The sequence below is a fragment of the Chelonoidis abingdonii genome, chromosome 2 (assembly GCF_003597395.2).
Source record: "Chelonoidis abingdonii isolate Lonesome George chromosome 2, CheloAbing_2.0, whole genome shotgun sequence".
NCBI classification, from domain to species: domain Eukaryota; kingdom Metazoa; phylum Chordata; order Testudines; family Testudinidae; genus Chelonoidis; species Chelonoidis abingdonii.
In genome coordinates, this window is record NC_133770.1 from 81,996,449 (window position 1) to 82,016,198 (window position 19,750).

The window sequence follows — 19,750 nt, forward strand, 5'->3', positions numbered from 1 at the left end:
GTAAACTGTAAGCAAGTGTAGATGGCCCTTAAGAATCTCTGCAGCCTGCTTGAATCATCATTTAGAGTGAGAATTTGCTTCTCATATCCAATCGCTTTAGTATATTAAGCTTAGTTTGCATGTTTTCTGTGTTTGCTAGGTAATCTGCTTTGATCTGTTGGCTATCCCTTATAATCATTTAAACTTTATCTTTAATTGTTAATAAGCTTATTTTTGCTTTGTCTGAAACCAGTGTGTGGGAACCATAACTTAGGGCAGAAAGCTGTGGCATACCCTTCTCCACATTGAGGGAAGGGGCAAATTTCATGAGCTTACGCTGTAGAGATCTTTGTGCAGTGCAAGACAGTATCATTTTGGGTTTACATGCCAGAGGGGGTGCCCCTTGGGTAGCTGGGCAGCTCCTCAGCTATAACCTCCCCATGCAGCGTTGATCACAGCTCTGTATGTACTGCAGCTGGGTGTGTCCCTACTTGTATGTGTTCTGGAGCCTGGGAGAGGGCTTGACAGGCTGGTCACAGCAGTACAGTGTAAAACAGAGGTGGGCAACTACAGCCCAGGGGCCACATCCGGTCCTTCAGATGTTTTAATCCAGCCCTCGTGCTCCCACTGGGATCCGGGGCTTGCCCTGCTCCACATGAGCCGTGGCTCCACACAGCTCTGAGAAGCAGTGGCATGTCCCCCCTTCGGCTCTTATGCCTAGGGGCAACCAGGGGGCTCCGTATGCTGCCTCCACCCCAAGCACCACCCCTGCAGCTCCCATTGGCTGGGAACCACAGCCAATGGGAGCTGCAGAGGCTGTGCCTGTGGATGGGGCAATACATAGAGCTGCCTGGCCATGCCATAGGAACTGGAAGGGGGTGGGGGGAACATGCCACTGCTTCTAGGAACTGCTTGAGGTAAGCACAGCCCAGAGCCTGCCCCCCTGCCCCAACCCCTTGCCCTAGCCCTGATCCCTCTCCTTCCCTGAGCCCCTTGGTCCCATCCCAGAGCACCCTCCTACACTCTCATCCCTAGCCCCCTCCCAGAGCCTACACCCCCAGCCAGAGCCCTTACCCCTACACACACCCCAACCCCCTGCTCCGGTCTGGAGCCTCCTCTCATACCCTTAACTCCTCATTTCTGGCCCCAACTCAGAGCCCTCACCCCCTCCCACATCCCAATCCCCAATTTTGTTAGCATTCATGACCTGCCATACAATTTCCATACCCAGACATGGCCCTCGGGCCAAAAAGTTTGCCCACCCTGGTGTAAAGGGAGCCCAGGCTGATGGGTCAGGGGGCTCAGTGGCACCCCACTTCCAGGTGGCATCCCAGGGAGAACCCGTCGCAACCGTCGCTTCACATCTCCAGTTTCTGTTGCATGAAAGCCATGAAGAGAAAAACTGCCAGCGGAACTGTGGCATTTGGAAAGTCTTCACAAAACCTTTAAGCCTCTAGTGGAGGCCTCACCATATTTTTCTCTCTCTTACAGCAACAGCATCAGCTAGAAAAGTAAAAGAGTTGGGAGCTCTGCCAATTAAGGAAAAAAGGAAGTGTTTTTTTTTTAAAGAGAAAATACGCAGTCCAGGACACAAGTTTCTACAGTCAAAAAAAGAACAAAATTCCAATTAAACCAATCTATTTCTCTGCCTGAAGTGTTTGCCTGTTATACCTTTCATTCTAATCTTATGATCTACAGTAATTTTACTAATGTTTTCTACTACACATCATTTCAGTTCTCCTTAGGGGCAACATGCAGTGCTACAGCAGACCAGAAGAGGGAATCTGAACTCACTAGAGGAAGGATGGATGCAGGGCATCAGTCTAAATTGCCTCCACTGTAGAAAAATGAGCAAATCTAACTCCCAAGTAGTCTCCAGACCAGAGGATGCCCTCTATTATGAATAAATGTTACAGGTAAGGAAACTAAACTTCTCTTTCATCTTCCAGGTGGATCCTCGTTCAGTACTGAAGAACAACTGGGGCCTGGTCTACACTATGAGTTTAGGTTGAATTTAGCAGCGTTAAATCAAATTAACCTTTCACCCATCCACACAACCAAGCCATTTTGTCAACATAAAGGGGGCAGAAGGGGGAAGAAGCTCCAGGCACCCAACCACACCACCCCAGTGGACAGAAGGCTGTCATTCAACAAGTACTGAAGTGGCCTTTTCCTTCCCTCCTCCGCTCCTCCCACACCCCACCTGGGCTACCCTGTCCAGCATGGACTGTATGGTAGGTACTGGATCTGATCACTGTATGGGGAGATGAATCTGTGCTATCAGTGTCATAAGTAGATAGGTAAGGTAAGGGTTAATTTTCTTTTGCCTGTAAAGGGGAACCAAACACCTGACCAGAGGACCAATCAGAGAACTGGATTGTTTAAAAGTCAGGGGCAGGAATTTGTATACTCGGGTACATTGTTGTTATTCTCGCTATGAATAAACAAGCCTAATTCTATCTAACCCTTCATCTTCAATATTCTACAAAAGCTTGAGTACAAAGGGCAAACAAAGTAATCGCTGTATCTGAGAACTTTTGTAGATTGTATTTACAGATGTGTGACCACACTGGCTTTTGTTTAACTTTCCCTGAGGAGGACAAGCTATGGTTGCTAACTCAATCTTCTTCCGATTCTACTAAAGGCAGCGAGTAGCCAGAATAAGGAAACAAAAGATCAAAATATGGCATATGATATGCTTTGCTGTGTAGCGGACTGTGGTGATTGCGGTCATTTAAGAGCTGAGCTACATTTTAAAGCAGACTGGGGTAATTCAATATTTATAATGGTAGGAGCCTGTATTCACACTTTTATTATCAAACAATGATATATGTCTGCATTTCTCTCTTTCTAAATATAAAGCTCTCTTTTTCATAAAACTCTGTGGCAGAATTCTTTTCATAAGGCCAAAGCCCCAAGCCTGTTGGTATTTTGCTCAAGGTTTCTTGCACCCCTCACTCTCGCCACACCTCTCCGCCCTGTCCGAGACGAATCCTCATATGCACCAGATTTGATCCGTCATCGACACCCTGCACCGAGTCCACAAATCATGGGCCTAGTTCATCATTCACTAAATCAATCGGAATCTACACCAGGTATGAATTTGAATCCCCCGGCAAGTTTTGACCCACACCCAACATCTGAACAGAAACTTACAAATTAAAGCCGCCTCTCTGCAACACCCCGCGCCCTTGAGCTATGGCGAGATAGCACCTAGTATTGAGTACAGTAACTAATTGTATCAGAGAGGTCTCTCGAGTTGAGATCTAACGAGTGGCTCTCAACTCGCCGCAGTGGGAGAAGGGAGAAGTGATATCCGTCTGCTTACTTTATGGCTCCCTCAAGTCATTATATTTATGCTACAATTCTAAACTAAAATTTAAGAGAGCAGTGATTACTAAAAACAGCGGCAAATTAGTAAAGTTCGGTTTCCCTCTTACCTGACTAATCTAGCAGTTGCCCTTGGTATAACGCGTTAACGTGTGTGATTCCCTCGCGCTCTACAAATATTTTCACACATCTGGCTAGTGTTCATCCAGCCAAATTTCTGTGTTACAAAATATTTTACCATATATAGTAGGTTGGCTCCCCCGATGTTGATTCTCATAATAGTTTAATCATATTACACCCAGCTAGAATCAGTGTCAAATATCTTCCAGACGAATTGCCAAAACCTTCCTATATTCTAATATAATACTGATAACCGCGACTTCTATAGGTTAACACACATGAGGAACAGAATCTTAATTATCCTAGATATAAGAAGCACTAAAGACCTAACTGGTTTGGTATATCACCACTGTGTATCTCGATATTTGCAATCTCAAAAGTCAGTCTGAGGAATAGAAAGTATAAGTGCCGCTATAGGGAGTTCCCGATGAGAGATGCGCGTTCACTTATCATAGCTGACCATAATTCGGCCACAGGGCTGGGGACCGATAGGGCATCCCAGGGGAGATAAGACGCGGATAGTAAGGGATTAAGTCTACCCTGCATCTTGACTCAAGGATTGAATCTGGGGGGTCCTTCCGCATCGATAAAGGCTAGGACATACGCCAGAGAACAGCGAAGAAGAGAGGAGCGAGCAAGTCAGGGGTCAGGCCCTATAAATCCCTGACCTGGTGGCAGCCTATCAGATCTAAGCTGGAGATTAAGCTTAGAGGACTTCATGCTAGTACCTCATATTTGAACTCTAAGGTTCAAATCGAGGAATTATACTATGACAATCAGAACTCCGTTCCAAAAGACAGAATGCCAAAATATTTGAAAACATCTCCAAGGGCATGAAGGACAGAGGTCACAACAGGGACCCAACACAGTGCCATGTGAAACTTAAGGAGCTGAGACAAGCATACCAGAAAACCAAAGAATCAAACGGATACTCCAGGACAGAGCTGCAGACATGCCGCTTCTGTGCTGAGCTGCAGGCAATTCTGGGGGAGGGGCGGGAAGGCGCGCAGGGGGGTAAGAGGCTCAGCTACTGGAAAAGTCTGTTAACATGTCTGAGGATGGAGTGGAAATCCTCCAGGGACATCTCCATGAAGCTCTCCTGGAGGTACTCAAAGTCTTTGCAGAAGGTTTCTGGAGACAGCAGCCTTATTCTGTCCTCCATGGTATGACACTTTACTTGCTACTAGCATGGCGTGGTAATCTGGTATCATTGCATGACAAAGCCTGGCAGCGTATGGTCCCGGTGTTTGCTGGCATTCAAGCAACATCCGTTCTTTATCTCACCGTGTTATCCTCAAGAGAGTGATATTGTTCATAGTAACCTGGTTGAAATACAGGAATTTAATTAAGGGGATATTCATAGGTGGTCGTTCCTACCGGGCTGTTTGCCTGTGGCTGAAAAGAAATCCTCCCCACAGTTAGCCAAGTGAAGGGAGAGGAGGGGGAAGGCGGCGGCGGCACTGGCGCGGAGTTGTTCGTGTTTGGCTGGCAGGGATCTTTGGCTAGCAGGGATTTTCCCTGATACCAGCCATATGGTGCAGTGGGAGGAGGGTTAAAGCAGTCCTCCCAGAGAAAAGGATGGGGGAGGGGGTTAGTTTGGTTTCTGCTGCTGCACGTTAACACAAAAACCGCAGCCCTAAATGGACAACTCAATGGGCTTTGCTTGGTATGGGAAAGGAGGGCACTGCTGTTATGAAGGTTGCAGAAGCCGAAAGACTATGGCTTACCATGGCTGCCTGCAAGCCGAATTCTGTTGCCCGGCGTGTTTGATCTCCAAACCGCAGGAACTGAATATAAGATGCAAAGAATGACCTTGTACTGAAATTACATGTGCTATGTAATGTGAATAGCGTTGTTCACTGTGAAAGAGTATATCCATTGTTCTGTAAAACGTACCTTTTTAAATAATTCTCTCCTTTTTATCCTCCCACAGCTGCAAATGTTTCAAGCCTCCCTCCTCCATCCCAAAGGTTCTCTCAGATAAGGCAGCAAAAAAAAAAAAAAAAAAAAAAAGACACGCATGTGCGATGAAATGTTCTCTGCACACATGAAGGCATCCCACACTGAAAGAGCTCAGCAGAAAGTGTGGAGGGACACAATAGCACAGGACAGGGAAGCAGCTAATGAACATGAGGAGAGGTGGCAGCAGGAAGAGCTGAAGAGGCAGGATGCAATGCTGGGGCTATTGCGGGAACAAACGGACGTGATCTGGCATCTGGTGGAGGTTCAGGAATGTCAGCTGGAGAGACTGCAGCCCCTGTTTAAGCACCCTCCCTCTTCCTCAAGTTTCATAGCTGCTTCCTCACCCAGACGCCCAAGAACGCGGGGCTGGGAGGGGGCGGCGGAAGAGGCTCCGGGCACCCAACCACACCACCCCAGTGGACAGAAGGCTGTCATTCAACCCTGTGAGTTATCACCCTATTTTTATAATCAATTAATAAAGAATACATGGTTTTTAAACATTAGTGACTTTATTTCCAAGCTGTGATCAAAGCAGAGGAGAGCAGTTGGCTTACAGGGAACAAGAGTCAACCAAGGGGGCGGGTTTTCAACAAGGAGAAACAAATAGTGTCACACAGTACCCTGGCCAGTCATGAAACTGGTTTTCAAAGCTTCTCTGATGCACAGCGCTTCCTGATGTGCTCTTCTAATCGCCATGGTGTCTGGCCCCACGTAATCAGCAGCCAAGCAATTTGCCTCAACCTCCCACCCCACCATAAATGTCTCCCCTTTACTCTCACAGAGATTGTGGAGCACATAGCAAGCAGCAACAACAATAGGGACACTGGTTTCCCTGAGGTCTGAGCAAGTCAGTAAACTGCACCAGCAACCCTCCAAACGTCCAAATACACACTACCACCATTCTGCACTTGCTCAGCCTATAGTTGAACAGCTCCTGACTACTGTCCTGGCTGCCTGTGTACGGCTTCATGAACCATGGCATTAAGGGGTAGGCTGGGTCCCCAAGGATAACTATAGGCATTTCAACATCCTCAATGGTTATTTTCTGGTCTGGGAAGTAAATCCTTTGCTGCAGCCGTTTAAATAGACCAGAGTTCCTGAAGACACAAGCATCATGAACCTTTCCCTGCCATCCCACGTTGATGTTTGTGAAACGTCCCTTGTGATCCACCAGTACTTGCAGCACCATTGAAGAGTACCCCTTGCAGTTTACGTACTTGCTGGCTTGGTGCTCCAGTGACAAGATAGGGATATGGGTTCCGTCTATCACCCCACCACAGTTAGAGAATCCCATTGCACCAAAGCCATCCACTATGACCTGCACTTTTCCGAGCATCACTACCTTTGATAGCAGCAGCTCAGTGATTGCACTGGCTACTTGCATGACAGCAACACCCACAGTAGATTTGTCCATTCCAAATTGATGCCTGACTGACCAGTAGCTGTCTGGTATTGCAAGCTTCTACAGAGCTATCGCCACTTGCTTGTGAACTGTGAGGGCTGCTCTCATCTTGGTATTCTTATGCTTCAGGGTAGGGGAAAGCAAGTCAAAGTTCCATGGAAGTGCCCTTACGCATGCCAATGTTTCACAGCCACTGGGAATCATCCCAGACCTGCAACACTATGCAATCCCACCAGTCTATGCTTGTTTCCCGGGCCCAGAATTGGCATTCCACAGCATAAACCTGACCCATTAACTCCACGATGTCCACATTGCCAGTACCCGCGCTTTGAGAGAAGTCTGTGTCCATGTCCTCATCACTCTCGTCACCGCGCTGCCGTCGCCTCCTCATCTAATTTTGCAGTTTCTGGTTCTGCATAAACTGCACGATAATGCTCATAACTGCTGCAGTGAACTGAATGGGCTCCATGCTTGCTGTACTCTGGCATCTGCTCGGACAATCCAGGGAAAAGGGCGCAAAATGATTGTCTGCTGTTGCTTTCACGGAGGGAAGGTTGACTGACGACATTTACCCATGACCACCCGCGACCAAGTTTTGGCCCCATCAGGCATTGGGAGCTCAAACTAGAATTCCAATGCGCAGTGGGGCCTGCAGGAACTGTGGGATAGCTATCTCAGTGCACCACTCGGAATGTCAATGCTTGCCATGGTACTATGGACGCACAGCACCAAATTAATGTGCTTAGCGTGGATGCATGCACTCAACTTTATACAATCTGTTCCCAAAAATTGACTTCTGTAAAATCAGAGTAATTTCGTAATGTAGACATATGCTAAATGCTGAAATTATTCTGTAAATAAGTGACTTCTATAATGCTGTCAATCTGATACTTTACACAAGCACAAGATTGATTGTAAACCAAGAGAACAACAATCTATCCTACTCAGCTGAAATGCATAAAAACCACCAAGAAAGCAGCAAGAATACAAATAAAAGCAAAACAGAAGCCATATGGATGTGATGTAAGCCCTCAAATAAGAACTTCTAGAAAGATTAATTACAGTAAAAATTAAATCAACATGCAGATTTTCCTCTTTCACTAATGTATGCACAGTACAATATTGCGTCTTGGTTTCAGAGACATTCAGAACTACATTAGAATTAAGTTTCATTTAATAGAAAAAGTTGTCCGCTTCTACGTTTGAAGAACCATGCACATAATAATCATCTTTAGGAAAGGAAAGAAACTAACCAATGCTTCAATTCACTGGTTTACTACATTTACCAAGATTTGTTAAAAGCAGACTAAATATGTAGACAGGGCAATCTTTTCACAATGCAGGCAATAAGCTAGTTACTCCAGAAAGACAAGCGCAGAAGGCTTTTTTTTTTTTTTTTTAACAACTAAATCACCTGAGGTCTTTGAATCAAAGGTTTTAGACTGGCCTATGTACACTGAGACTTGCTAGACTGCAATCTCTACACAACAATTTACCACCAGTACCCAAGATACACAGGATTAAAATGCCAATGCTTAATAGCTTGCTTTACTTCTAGACTAGCTGGACATTTGACAAGCCTGATAATGGTACCATTCAGCATTCAAATGCCTAAAAAAATGCCAGGGAAATTGTTTGGAATTACTGGGAAAAATTCAGTGGTAAAAAAAAAAAAATCTCAAGTCATTTTGAAGCAGCTAAAAGAGAATAAAACTTTCTATTCTATTGTTATTTGGAAAAAAAATAGTACATATGACAAATTTGAGTACACTGTAAGTGCCAGAACTAGTGCATGCTAAAATTCAGACTTCAGCTACAAAAACTGCTACATAGTTTTATAATCAACTAGGTTCTTGTACTCTAGCATTTTAGCCAATTTTACAAAACATGCAGTGCCCTGGTATAGAAATTGTTGTGTCAGCATTTCTATTATTGACCCCTATTTTCAGGGGTGACCTTCCATCAATAATAATTTTAGGGAGGAAATTTGCTATTCATTGTCACCACTTCACCATCTCAGCAATGGCTCACCACCTTAACCACTCCCTTTCTTGCTTTGTGTAGGCTGCCAAAAACAGGTTTCAAATGTAAAAAAGTGTTCCTCCTCACCCCTACAAAGTGAATATAAATGCCTCCTCCAAGTTACACTCTCTGTACTTTTTGTGAAGATATAAAGAATAAAAATAATGAAACTGTTTGTATACCTATTCACCACTTAATAGAGCTGAACAAAAATACTAGTAAAACAATTCTACCTACAAAACGGTAAGGCTTTTATCAATGCATTACTTTACAAATATACAGTAATACTGAACTGTATTTCAGGGCTTCAAAAATTATGTACAATAAAGAGAAGTTTAAGGTGACAGCAGTATTTAAAAAACAAACAAAAAAAAACTTTAAATGCTTCACCAGCAAATACCAAATAGTTTTGCCACAGTTCCCAAGGTTATCTGGCAGACATCCAACCTAAACAAAGCACAGTTGGGGAGCCTTAGTTACAGTTCACCTACATAGGACACTTAATTGGAAGAGCAGCTTTTAGAATGGAATGAAAAAACTTTAAAAAACTCATTTTGTTTACTACTGATCTTTCCATTGTTGTTAGAAACAGAAATATCTATATTCTATTTTAATAGATTTTCCCGAGATGCAGGCAATATCTTCCAATAAGGAAAAAAGCTTTTAAAACAAAATGATTTTCTAAACTGACTGTAAACAGGGTAAAGCTAAATGTTCTGTCAGAAGCAAAAGCCTAACACAAGTGATGCACAGACACGGAGAAGTCTTTAATGTAGAAAGAGATAATATTTACCATAGGATTCAGCTACCCAAAAGGACATAACAAAATATTTGTAAAAAGCTAACATTAAGTAGAAAAAGGTCTACTCCATTATCTTATATAAACTTCATTTAACAATGGAAAATATTCAGGCCTCTTAGTTTTCTCAAGGTAGGTCATAAAGAGAAAGGGGGAAAAGTCATTGGAATGTTTACAAGTCTTGAGTTCAAACATCTGAGTCAAAGGGCATGGCTACACTCCAAACTTCAAAGTGCTGCCGCCGCAGCACCAGCGCTGGGAGAGAGCTCTCCCAACACTGCACATACTCTACCTCCTCATGGGGCTTAGCCTGCAGCGCTGCGGCACTGTTTACACTGGCACTTTGCAGTGCTGTATCTTGCAGCGCTCGGGGGGGGTGTTTTTTTCCACACCCGAGTGAGAAAGTTGCAGCGCTGTAAAGCGCCAGTGTAACCATGGCCAAAGTCTTACCATGTTTTCCATTTCTGCTTCAAAAGCTATTAACTGAATTAAATATTTAGTTCTGTGTTCCTTCTCCTTCCTCTATCTTTGTATGTTATTTTCAGCTTCACTAGATGCAAAATTGCCTTTACCTTAAGTGCCTATTTTAGAGTATATGTTTCTAGCTTATCTGGCAAACACAAATCTTTGTTACTTAAGCAATGAGGAAGTTCTCTGAAAGTGAGATTACCCTTTAAGACTTCTCCCCCACATTAATTCAAACGGTATATCAGAATGTGTTCTGAAGTTCCTCCAGATTTATTTCTCTCAGGTCAAATAGTTACCATAAGTTTTTTCATTTGAAAAAAGTGTGTGAAACAGACCGTACAAAGGGAGTTGAGCAAGTTGTGTGAAGAGAAAGGGCCAAGGAGGGTAGCCAAAAGATGAGAGCCATGGGAAATGACTTCCATACAGCCTTCCTCTTCCTCCATCATTTGGAAGGCAGAAACTAGCAAGGGAAATCCAGATTAAAAGGCAAGCAAGACAATACCTTAGGCAGAGAATTAGAAGCACTTTATCCAAGTGGAAAACTAAAACAGAAAAGAAACATAGGACAGGGTGGCAAGAATGCCATCAAGGAAATCTACTTTCCAGAACCAAAACTGAAGAGATACTGTGGTAGCAGGTTCAAAAGAAGGCAAACCTGAACAAGCAGTTAAAGATACATGAGGAAACTAGAGTCATAACATATTCAAGATGGATAGCTGCTTTGACTAAGGAAGACTGGAAGGTGGCCTTCCAGAGAAAGGCCATCTTTGGTGCCCTTCAGCACTGTAAAGCTACTTCCAACATCTAAAGAGAACTGGAGAATAACTTTGTCCAAGCCAACTAAAGCAACTCCAGTCTCTGAAACAAAGAACTCCCTAGCCCTACTCTAAGACAAAAACAAACCCACACACCCCCCAACAACCACTTACAGCACATAATTCTTGGAGGTACCTTGCTAACTGCCAGAAAGCAAGGAGAATCCCATCTGATAAAGCCTATGCCTGGTTCATGAGCATCTGCTGCAAATCTTATAGTTTGAACTGTCCAGGGTCTAGGTGCTGAACACATCTTTGGACTAGGATGTTCAAACTTTTTTCTTGCTGTTTTTATAAAGGAGACAGAGAGAGAGAGAAGTTGACACTATTTCTCCTATAGAAAGTAAAAAGGATAAAGTGATTGTTATTTCTATTTTTAAACGCTTGAAATTATTCAGATTCTACAATGAGGCTCTAAGTAGACAGGTTAAATACATAAATTAGATCTTGTGCAGCCAGGCCATGATCAGCCATCTTTGTTTTTTATATTTACTCTCGGGGGAAGTAGTCAGCACATATAGCCATGAAGACTGTGGATGCCCTCTGTTAGGAGGGAGCTCTTATCTAAAGTAGTCAGACGTGGCAATTCCTGGGAGTTTCAGAATTTCTGGCATAAAATGAACCCTCACAAGAGAAGAAGCCTGAAACTTTCACACTTAAATATGCAAAAATATCTCCCCCTTCCTCCTTCAAGTGAATTTAAAAAGGGGAGAAAAATCACCAAGAACATCTCCTACTAGGTCCGAGTTTGGCCAGACAACCTTAATTATAATTTGTCTGAGCTTTGAAAAGAAATGTGTTCCAAATAGTCATGTCATGCATTTCAAGTTTTAAAAAGAAGATGCATCTGGTTTTATTACGGATACCGGAAAAAGCAGCTTCAAGTTTACCAACTAATAAAAAAAGAGTTGTCTGTATCGACTATATACAGCAGGGGTAGGCAGCCTATGGCATGCATGCCAAAAGCGGCACACAAGCTCATTTTCAGTGGCACTCACACTGCCCCGGCCCTGGTCACTGGTCTGCATTTTAATTTAATTTTAAATGAAGCTTCTTAAACATTTAAAAAACCTCATTTACTTTACGTACAACAATAGTTTAGTTATATGTTATAGACTTATAGAAAGAGACTGTCTAAAAATGTTAAAATGTTTTACTGGCACGCAAAACCTTAAATTGGAGTGAATAAATGAAGACTCGGCACAGCACTTCTGAAAGGTTGCCAGCCCCTGCTTTAACCAAACTTCACATCCCTCTGTTATCAGCATCCAACTACAGTCCAGTAAGCATTTCAAACCTTAAAATTTCAAGCCTTATATTTTGCTTTCCCTCAATTCCTATTATAGGTTTAAAGGTTCACTTGGAGAATTTATTCTTCACTTCTACTCCTGACAGTCAATGTATAATGCTACTGGTGCAAAACAGCCATTCCTACACCAGCGGTATTCTATATAAAAGTACTTTTTACATAAGCTTTCCCTGTCAGAATTATCCAAAAATTACACCAAACACAGTTTAAACTTATCTTGAAAGGACAATCATCTTTCCCTAAAGAAAAAAAAATCAGAAGTGACCATTTTAAACAATTGTAGTTTCAACATTTAAGGTTCTGGAATGGAAATATCACAAAATAACTTATTCAGTAAACTTTGTGCATTTGACGGCAGTGTGTATAGTTAGATACCTGCATTATTTGTACAAGCTTATATAACAAGGGAGTAAAATTCAATATTAAAAATATTTAAGTTTGTTTATAACTATAAAATTTTTTTGCCCTGAAACAGTCAACCTGTCAGAAGGGATTGTCTCTATCATTAAGAAGGCTATCAAAATTAAATGGGTGACTGTGGAACTTCACAAGACTTTATTAATTTCCCCGTCACACCCATGAAGAGGCTACATACAAAGGGGCTTATCCCATCAGTTTGAATTCTGGAAGGAGGAAATAGACAATGAACAAGAAAAACTGTCCACTCTTTTGCTGTTTGAACTCTCACAAGGTTGGAACTACAAAACACAAGCAGACTTCCCCAGGATCAATTTGGCTTATCCTTAAAAGATTCAGTGCTGACAGACTGCTATAATTCTATGACCTTTTGGAACCACAGATTATAATTCATTTGCATGTATATGCTTGCTGGTTTTAACTTGTAACTAGTTCTCATTTCTTTTTCCTAGTTAATTCATTCTTAGTTTCTATAGGATTGGCTACAAGCGTTGTCTTTCGCATGAGATCTGAGGTACAAATTGACCCGGAGTAAGTGATTGGTCTCTTCAGACTGGAAGCAACCTGAATCTTGTGTGATCTTTGGTGTACAGCAACCAACCATCACTAAATCCAGCTTGCCTGGATGGCAAGATAAACTGAACTGCCCAAGGAAACTGTCTGTGACTCCATGGTAAGAGTTCAGGAGTTCACATTTGTTACTGGTTGGGTGGACTCTAATTACAGAGCATACAACCAGTTTGGAGAGTCTGCCCTGCTTTTTGACAGTCTGCCCTGAGGTTGGCACTCAAGGTCATGAACTCCAGACAGCATGGCATACTGCACTTCCAGTCAATGGTTCCCCTTTAAATATTTTAATAATAGTTCAAATTACATTAGCAAAGAAATAGCTGAAATAGAAATGAAAAGATATTTAACATTTTCTATGTTATCTACAGTTGGTGTAACTCACTCCCCACAGAGTTTTTTTTATGGACAAATAGGAGTTCAATTTAAAGGCCTTACTCTTCTCTCTGTCTGACCACTCTTAACAGACTATATGTCAAGACAAGTGAGTTATTTACATTAGACTTTTTTGCCAGAAAGTTTCTCCATTGTGCTCACTATTCTGCTCCAAAGGTGGGAGCACTAGTGTAAACAAAATCCTAAGCAGTGTTTTAGATGTGAACAGCACTGTTGTAGCTGTGTTGGTCCCTGTGAATGAGAGAGACAAGTTAGGTGAGCAATATCTTTTATTGGACCAACTTCTGTTGGTGGAAGGTACAAGCTTCTGAGCTACACAGAGCTCTGTGTTTTAGGTGACACAGGGGTTAAACACACCAGCAGCTGCCTGGATCCAGAGGCTATGCATGAGGGGGGCATGCAGGGTCACATGCCACCTCTCCCACCCACCCACGATTTCTGCCAGGGTGGGAGCCAGGTTGAGTGCAGCTCAGGGAGATGTGTCCATGAAAGTCACTGACAACTGGGGGGGAAAGGGGGAGAGGAAAGAGACCCATTCCTTCCTTGCCCACAACCGCAGTTACCTGCTTTACAGTAGATGAGCAGAACCCACTCTTGCCTGCACCATGCACGCAGTTGAGAGGTAATGGGAGAAGGAAGGAACTCTGATGAGAGAGGGGGGGGCAAGGTGGTGTCAGCTTGGAGCAGGTATGGGAGGCGCAGGGTGAGTGGGAAAGGGGCCAGAGACAACACCTGGGGAGATCAGGTGTCTTGTCCCCACCCCAACCTTTATATTGTGCCCTCTCCCCAAGGGTTACCAAGCATCTCTGCTCCTGCCTACCCTGAAGTTCCTACTGTGGGAGCTGAATTAGCCGTTCCAATAAGGGAAATTTCTGGCAAAAAATCCTAGCGTGTACAAAGCCTATCATAGTAACTCTGGTACAGTAAGAGTTAAACAGGATACACCTAGACATCAGTCTTAACCAGAAATACAAAATGTTGAAAAACAAAAAGTTATTTAGTCAGACATATAAATTTAACTGTATTCACTCTTTTCAAGGCCAACTTTTTCACAGGCCGTTTTTAATAGGAAGTTTATTTTTTTTATACTAATGTTCTTTCTGTCAAGAAATGGTGAGACATGAGACAGCTCTCACAGAGGAGAGTAATGCCTCAATTGTATCTCCTTAGACAAAACTGGAACTTTGCCAGTGCAAAGAACTGGCTGAAGAGCATGCAAGGTTTAGGAGTCTACTCTTAAGTACAGCATAAGGCCCAGATCCTGCAACACACTGACAAACAGAACTACAGGGGGTCCCCGGTATATGTCTCCCCTTTATCTGTTTTGTCGCATATCCTTCACTCATCAATAGGGAAACGTTCTAATTCACATCCGTACCAATCCACATATCCATTGTTTGCAACTTCATACTGTACTCGCTTCACCTTTTGCGCCACTTTTCTGTGGGTGTTTACCATCCACCAGTGCCCTCCCCCCTCAGCACCGCCTGTCCGCCAATCACCCATTCCCCCTCCCTCCCAGTGCCTCCTGCCTGCTCTGAACATCTGTTCAGCAGTGTTCAGGAGGCTGGGGAGGTGGGGGTGGAGAGAGAGAAGGAGCAGCAGAGATGGGTCGTGCTTGGAGGAGGCGATAGAATGAGGCGGGACAGCCATGAGTACAGGGGGTCCGCAGTATACACCATTTCAGTACCCATCACCCTTTTCAAGAACTCAACCCCAACGTATACCAGGATCGCCCCTGTATTCACAGTGCATAACAGTAAGCATATGCACAAGTCTTAGGCCCTGAGTCTGCAAAAATTGTTACTGAACTGAACTGGCTCTGATACTTAATCACAAGATATATAGTAATATTTGATCATAAAGGATTGTAAGCCTAAAATTAGCATGAGCACAAGATAGTCCTCCTTTGAGTTAAGACTATGACTTTGAATGAATTATTTTTTAAACATTACTACAGTTTGTACTAAAGAAATATAACAGACTGATCATACTTTCGCACATCTCAGCACATAGCAGTGTTTCATTTTTTGCATTTTAGTGTACCTCTAGTACTAATCACATAGTTTAAAACTAACAGATTAGATAGCAAATATTTAAACATTGTTCTGGGTAATTCAAAAGTCACAATGGAGTACAATTCAATAAGGGCCAATTAATTATAGTAGTCTTACAAGTGTAACACACATGCGTTATTGATTGTCAAAGCCAAGAAGTCTGCCAGGAAAATACAATTTAATCTTTACGAAACAGCTGAACTGATTCTCAAAAAAAAAAAAAAAAAAACTGCAGAAGTTTAACTGACAACTACAGTTTACAAAACAAGGGAAGGTGCTTGAAGCAGGATCACAATACACATAGTAACTGCCAAGCACCCATACCTAGACAAGCTTAAGCTAGTCAGAAACAGCACAAAAGCAGTTCTCCAAGTTATTCCTCCCCCACCATGGACAGTCTTATGAAACTATGATCTAGAACAAAGCCACTTGCTTGAACGAAGCATCTGAATACTATATTGAATTTTTGAAAGTTTATAGCTATGACATTTACTATGTTAATTGCACTGGAAAGTTATTATGCCACCCATATTACAAAATATTTAAATTGCAAAAAATATATAATAGAAAGTTTGACATGTAAAGATCCTCCCCTCCTTTTTTAACAAAACTGAATGCTAGGATTTGATTAAACAGCCATTCATTTTCATATGAAAAAAAGGAAAAACTTCAGATTAATTCACAGATATATAGATACAGATATAAATGATACAGCGATTGTAACTAGCTTTGTAGTTACATTTTGCATCTTGATGGGTGTCAGATATTAGATTTTTGATGATCATCAATCAGTCACCTTGCAAGGTTAAAGATTATGGCATAAGTGGAACGCATACATTCTATATCACCTCAGTCAATAAATATTTAATATTCTGCACTCTAGCTTATGAATTCTAGATTCATGAATAAGAAAACATAGGGTACTGCTTAGCAATTATGTAAATTATCACCTGAAATTGCAAGGAGGAAAATATGGTCTATAACTGATCTAATTAAGGCTGCGATGCAAGGTTTAAGCAAGGAATCCTATTTTTGACTGACAAATTGGCGACATGCTTTACTAAGTTTTAATGCTTTTCTCTCACTATGTAGACTGTAAATATGCAATAGCACCGTACCCTTTGATTGCAAAAGGAATTGCACACACTAGCTTTCATGCATACTACTCTGATAACACTGCAGCCATCCTTGCATCAAAGCCCTGCTACTCTTAACTAACAATTAATAAACATGCAGCAACTCAGCATTATAAGAACACTTACTCTTAAGTTTTCCTTCTCAAGGGCAAATGCTCCTTGTTAAGGTAGGCTTGATGCTCTCCATTAGCATGTTCAATCACTGCACTAGGAGCAGATAGTCTTCAGGAGACCCAGGACTGTCTTCAGGTCCCCACACACAAAAACGCAACTGAACAGAAATCTGACCATCCAGGAAGTGCCAGGACTTGGGGGAAAAAACCTTCATTTGACCTACTGTTCTTAAGTCTATGCCACTTACACTGAAGGCTAAAAATCTCAAATGTAAAGCTACAGACGTTCTATATTACAGAACACATTATCACACTGCTGCAAATAATGCTCTCATTTATCACTATCAAAAGCGAAAGTAAGTTCACACAGACAGGCACCTTGCATCAAAACTCCCTTCCCCAAAAAAGGACATTTCATTCTATTTTTAATTCAGACTTTACACAAGCGATAACACATGGATTAAGTTAATCTAGACAATTGTAACAGTTATCAAAAAGAACTAACAGAATTAAAGGACAGTCCTGTTGCACCTTAGTGTTTACTCATATGAACAGTGAAACCTTTATAATAAATGTCATTTAAAGAAGTCAACTCAACAAACCTTCCTTAAAAAATTAAAAATCTACACTTGAAAGGGAGATAGAGTGCATAATATACACCAAAAACTTTCATTTAAACAATTGCACAATCTTCTGTACAGGAAAAACTGAACAAGTTCATCTTTTTCAAACTATTTACAGAGTGTTTAACTTCATCCTCAATAGATTCAATATTTTCCGCCTCCTCTTCTATTTCTATTGCCTTCAGAAAACGTACTGCAGTCTTTAGGAAAAGAAGAGTGCTATATTTTCTTAAAGACTTTTTTTAAAATACCTCCCTTCATCTAAACATTCTCTTTTCTTTTGGGAAAAAAAAAAAAGCTAATTCAAAGAAACTTTCCATTACAATAACTATTTTATTAACCAAGTTTCAGTACAAACGATTCAGTGACTCAGAAACAGGAACAAACTGCAGCCACATTTTAATCAGTACCTAAAAACAGATTTCAGTCTGATTTAAAAAAACTGCAAGAATACATGATCCAATTAAATCCTAATTAAGAAGTAGCAGGCAGACTGTCATATTTACACGGGCACAAATTAGATATTAAAGTCTAAAGTGGTAAGACAGAGAGGCTTTTTTTTTTTCCTTTTTACTGTGCAAACTACATTGTTGGGGGGAGGGAGTTTATTTCACGATTAAATTCCTTCCTTCCATTTCAGACCTCTATTTTTTTTCAAACCTACATAGCCAAGAAACAGCAGCGGAAGCATGTATAGATAAAACTGAAGCCTGGAGGAACTAGAAAGCTGCCCCTTTCACAAAATGATGATTCATTGTAATCCCCTCAAAGTCACAAACTACTCTCCCAAGTAAGAGCCAAAAAAGAGCTACACAAAAAACACTCACTTCACTTTATAAGTCAGATATACAAAATATTCAGAATGTGGAAACATGGAACAGGAAATCAATCGGTTATTCAGTTAACTAAGAACGGTACACTGAAATGAAAGAATATATTGTCCTTTTAACATGAGGGTAGTGACCTAGATTGAGGCCCGACATTTCCATAGGAAGAGGAGAAGGGTAACGCCTCCTCTGCTAACCTTAACCCCCCTCCAAAAAAAACTCCCCACAACACTACCAAGCTGGGTAGTCACTACATCAACCCCACCAAAAATAGTGCTACATCTCAAGCCTCTCCCTGAACCATCACTGAGAGTTAGAGACCTACTCCCACAGGTGCTGAAATCAGGGATTCTAGGGGAGCTGCCACACCCCCCATGGGTTGAAGCTGTTTCCATCATATACAGAGTTTACAGTTTGGGTTAGTGTCTCTCAGCACCCCCGCTATACAAACTGTTCCAATACGCCTACCCCCCCCCGCCCCCACGTCTGTGGTACTGTATAATGCTTACGGTCTCTGTCTGGGGAAGGCCTGAATGGGACTCTCTCTATCCCCTCTCCCCCCATGCCATGGACAGGGCTGCAGTAACGCAGTTACAGTTCTCCCCACCCCCACTTCCCTAGGCAGGGGTAGCGAGGCGGTTACAGTCTCCTCCCCCCACACGCACTGGGGCAGGGGGAAGCTAAGGGAGGCTGCAGTCCCCCCCACCAGGGTAGCGAGGCGGTTCAGTCTCTCTCTACCCCCCCTCCACACACACACACACTGGGACACGGGTGGGCACGTTACCTCCGAACAGGTGCGGGGAGAGGTGCGCTGGCAACGAGCCGATCACAAGCCGGGGCCCGCCGCCCCCTGCGGGCCGCCCCCGGCCGCCCTCCTCGGCCGCGCTGTTCACCGAGTCCTGCGAGCCGTAGGGGCCGCTGCTGTGGGGGATGCTGAAGGTTGACTGGGCGGCCCTGGTCCCGGAGGCTGCCGCCGCGCCTAGGGACCTGCTCCGGGGCGCAGCCACGGGCGGGGCGGCCGTAGCTCCCGCCCCGAGCCCCGGGGCTGCTGAGGCGCCAGCGGGCGTGTGATCTCCCGCCCGCGCCGCCCGCCCGAGCGCCCGCTGGCCCCGTCCGCTGCCGCTGCCGGAGGCAAATCCCCGCCCGAGTACGCCCGGGTGCGGGCGTGGAGCGGCGGGCCGCTCTGGCTTGGCGCCCATAGTCCCGGCCGTCGGCGCTTCGCCGCTGCCCTGAGGCGGCCCCGGCTGGAGCGAAGCCCGAGGGACGCGCGGGGAGGTGAAGCGCCGGGCGCCCGCTGCCTGGTGCGGTCCCGCGGGATCCGGCTCAAGCTGGCGTTGCCGGGAACGGCCGCTGCTCTTCGGGTCTCGGGCGCCTTACCATGAGCTGCGCTTCGGTGCGATGCTGGCAT

The 19,750-nt window shown here is 43.4% G+C and overlaps 1 protein-coding gene across 1 annotated transcript in view; it reads right to left on the reverse strand.

Annotated features, from left to right (window-relative positions):
* ZNRF2 (zinc and ring finger 2) overlaps window positions 1-19,750 on the reverse strand; it is an 86,665-nt gene extending 66,915 nt beyond the window's left edge. Inside the window, 2 exon segments of the mRNA XM_032784102.2 lie at window positions 19,127-19,372; window positions 19,375-19,750. Of these exon segments, the coding sequence (XP_032639993.1) occupies window positions 19,127-19,372; window positions 19,375-19,750 (622 nt within the window).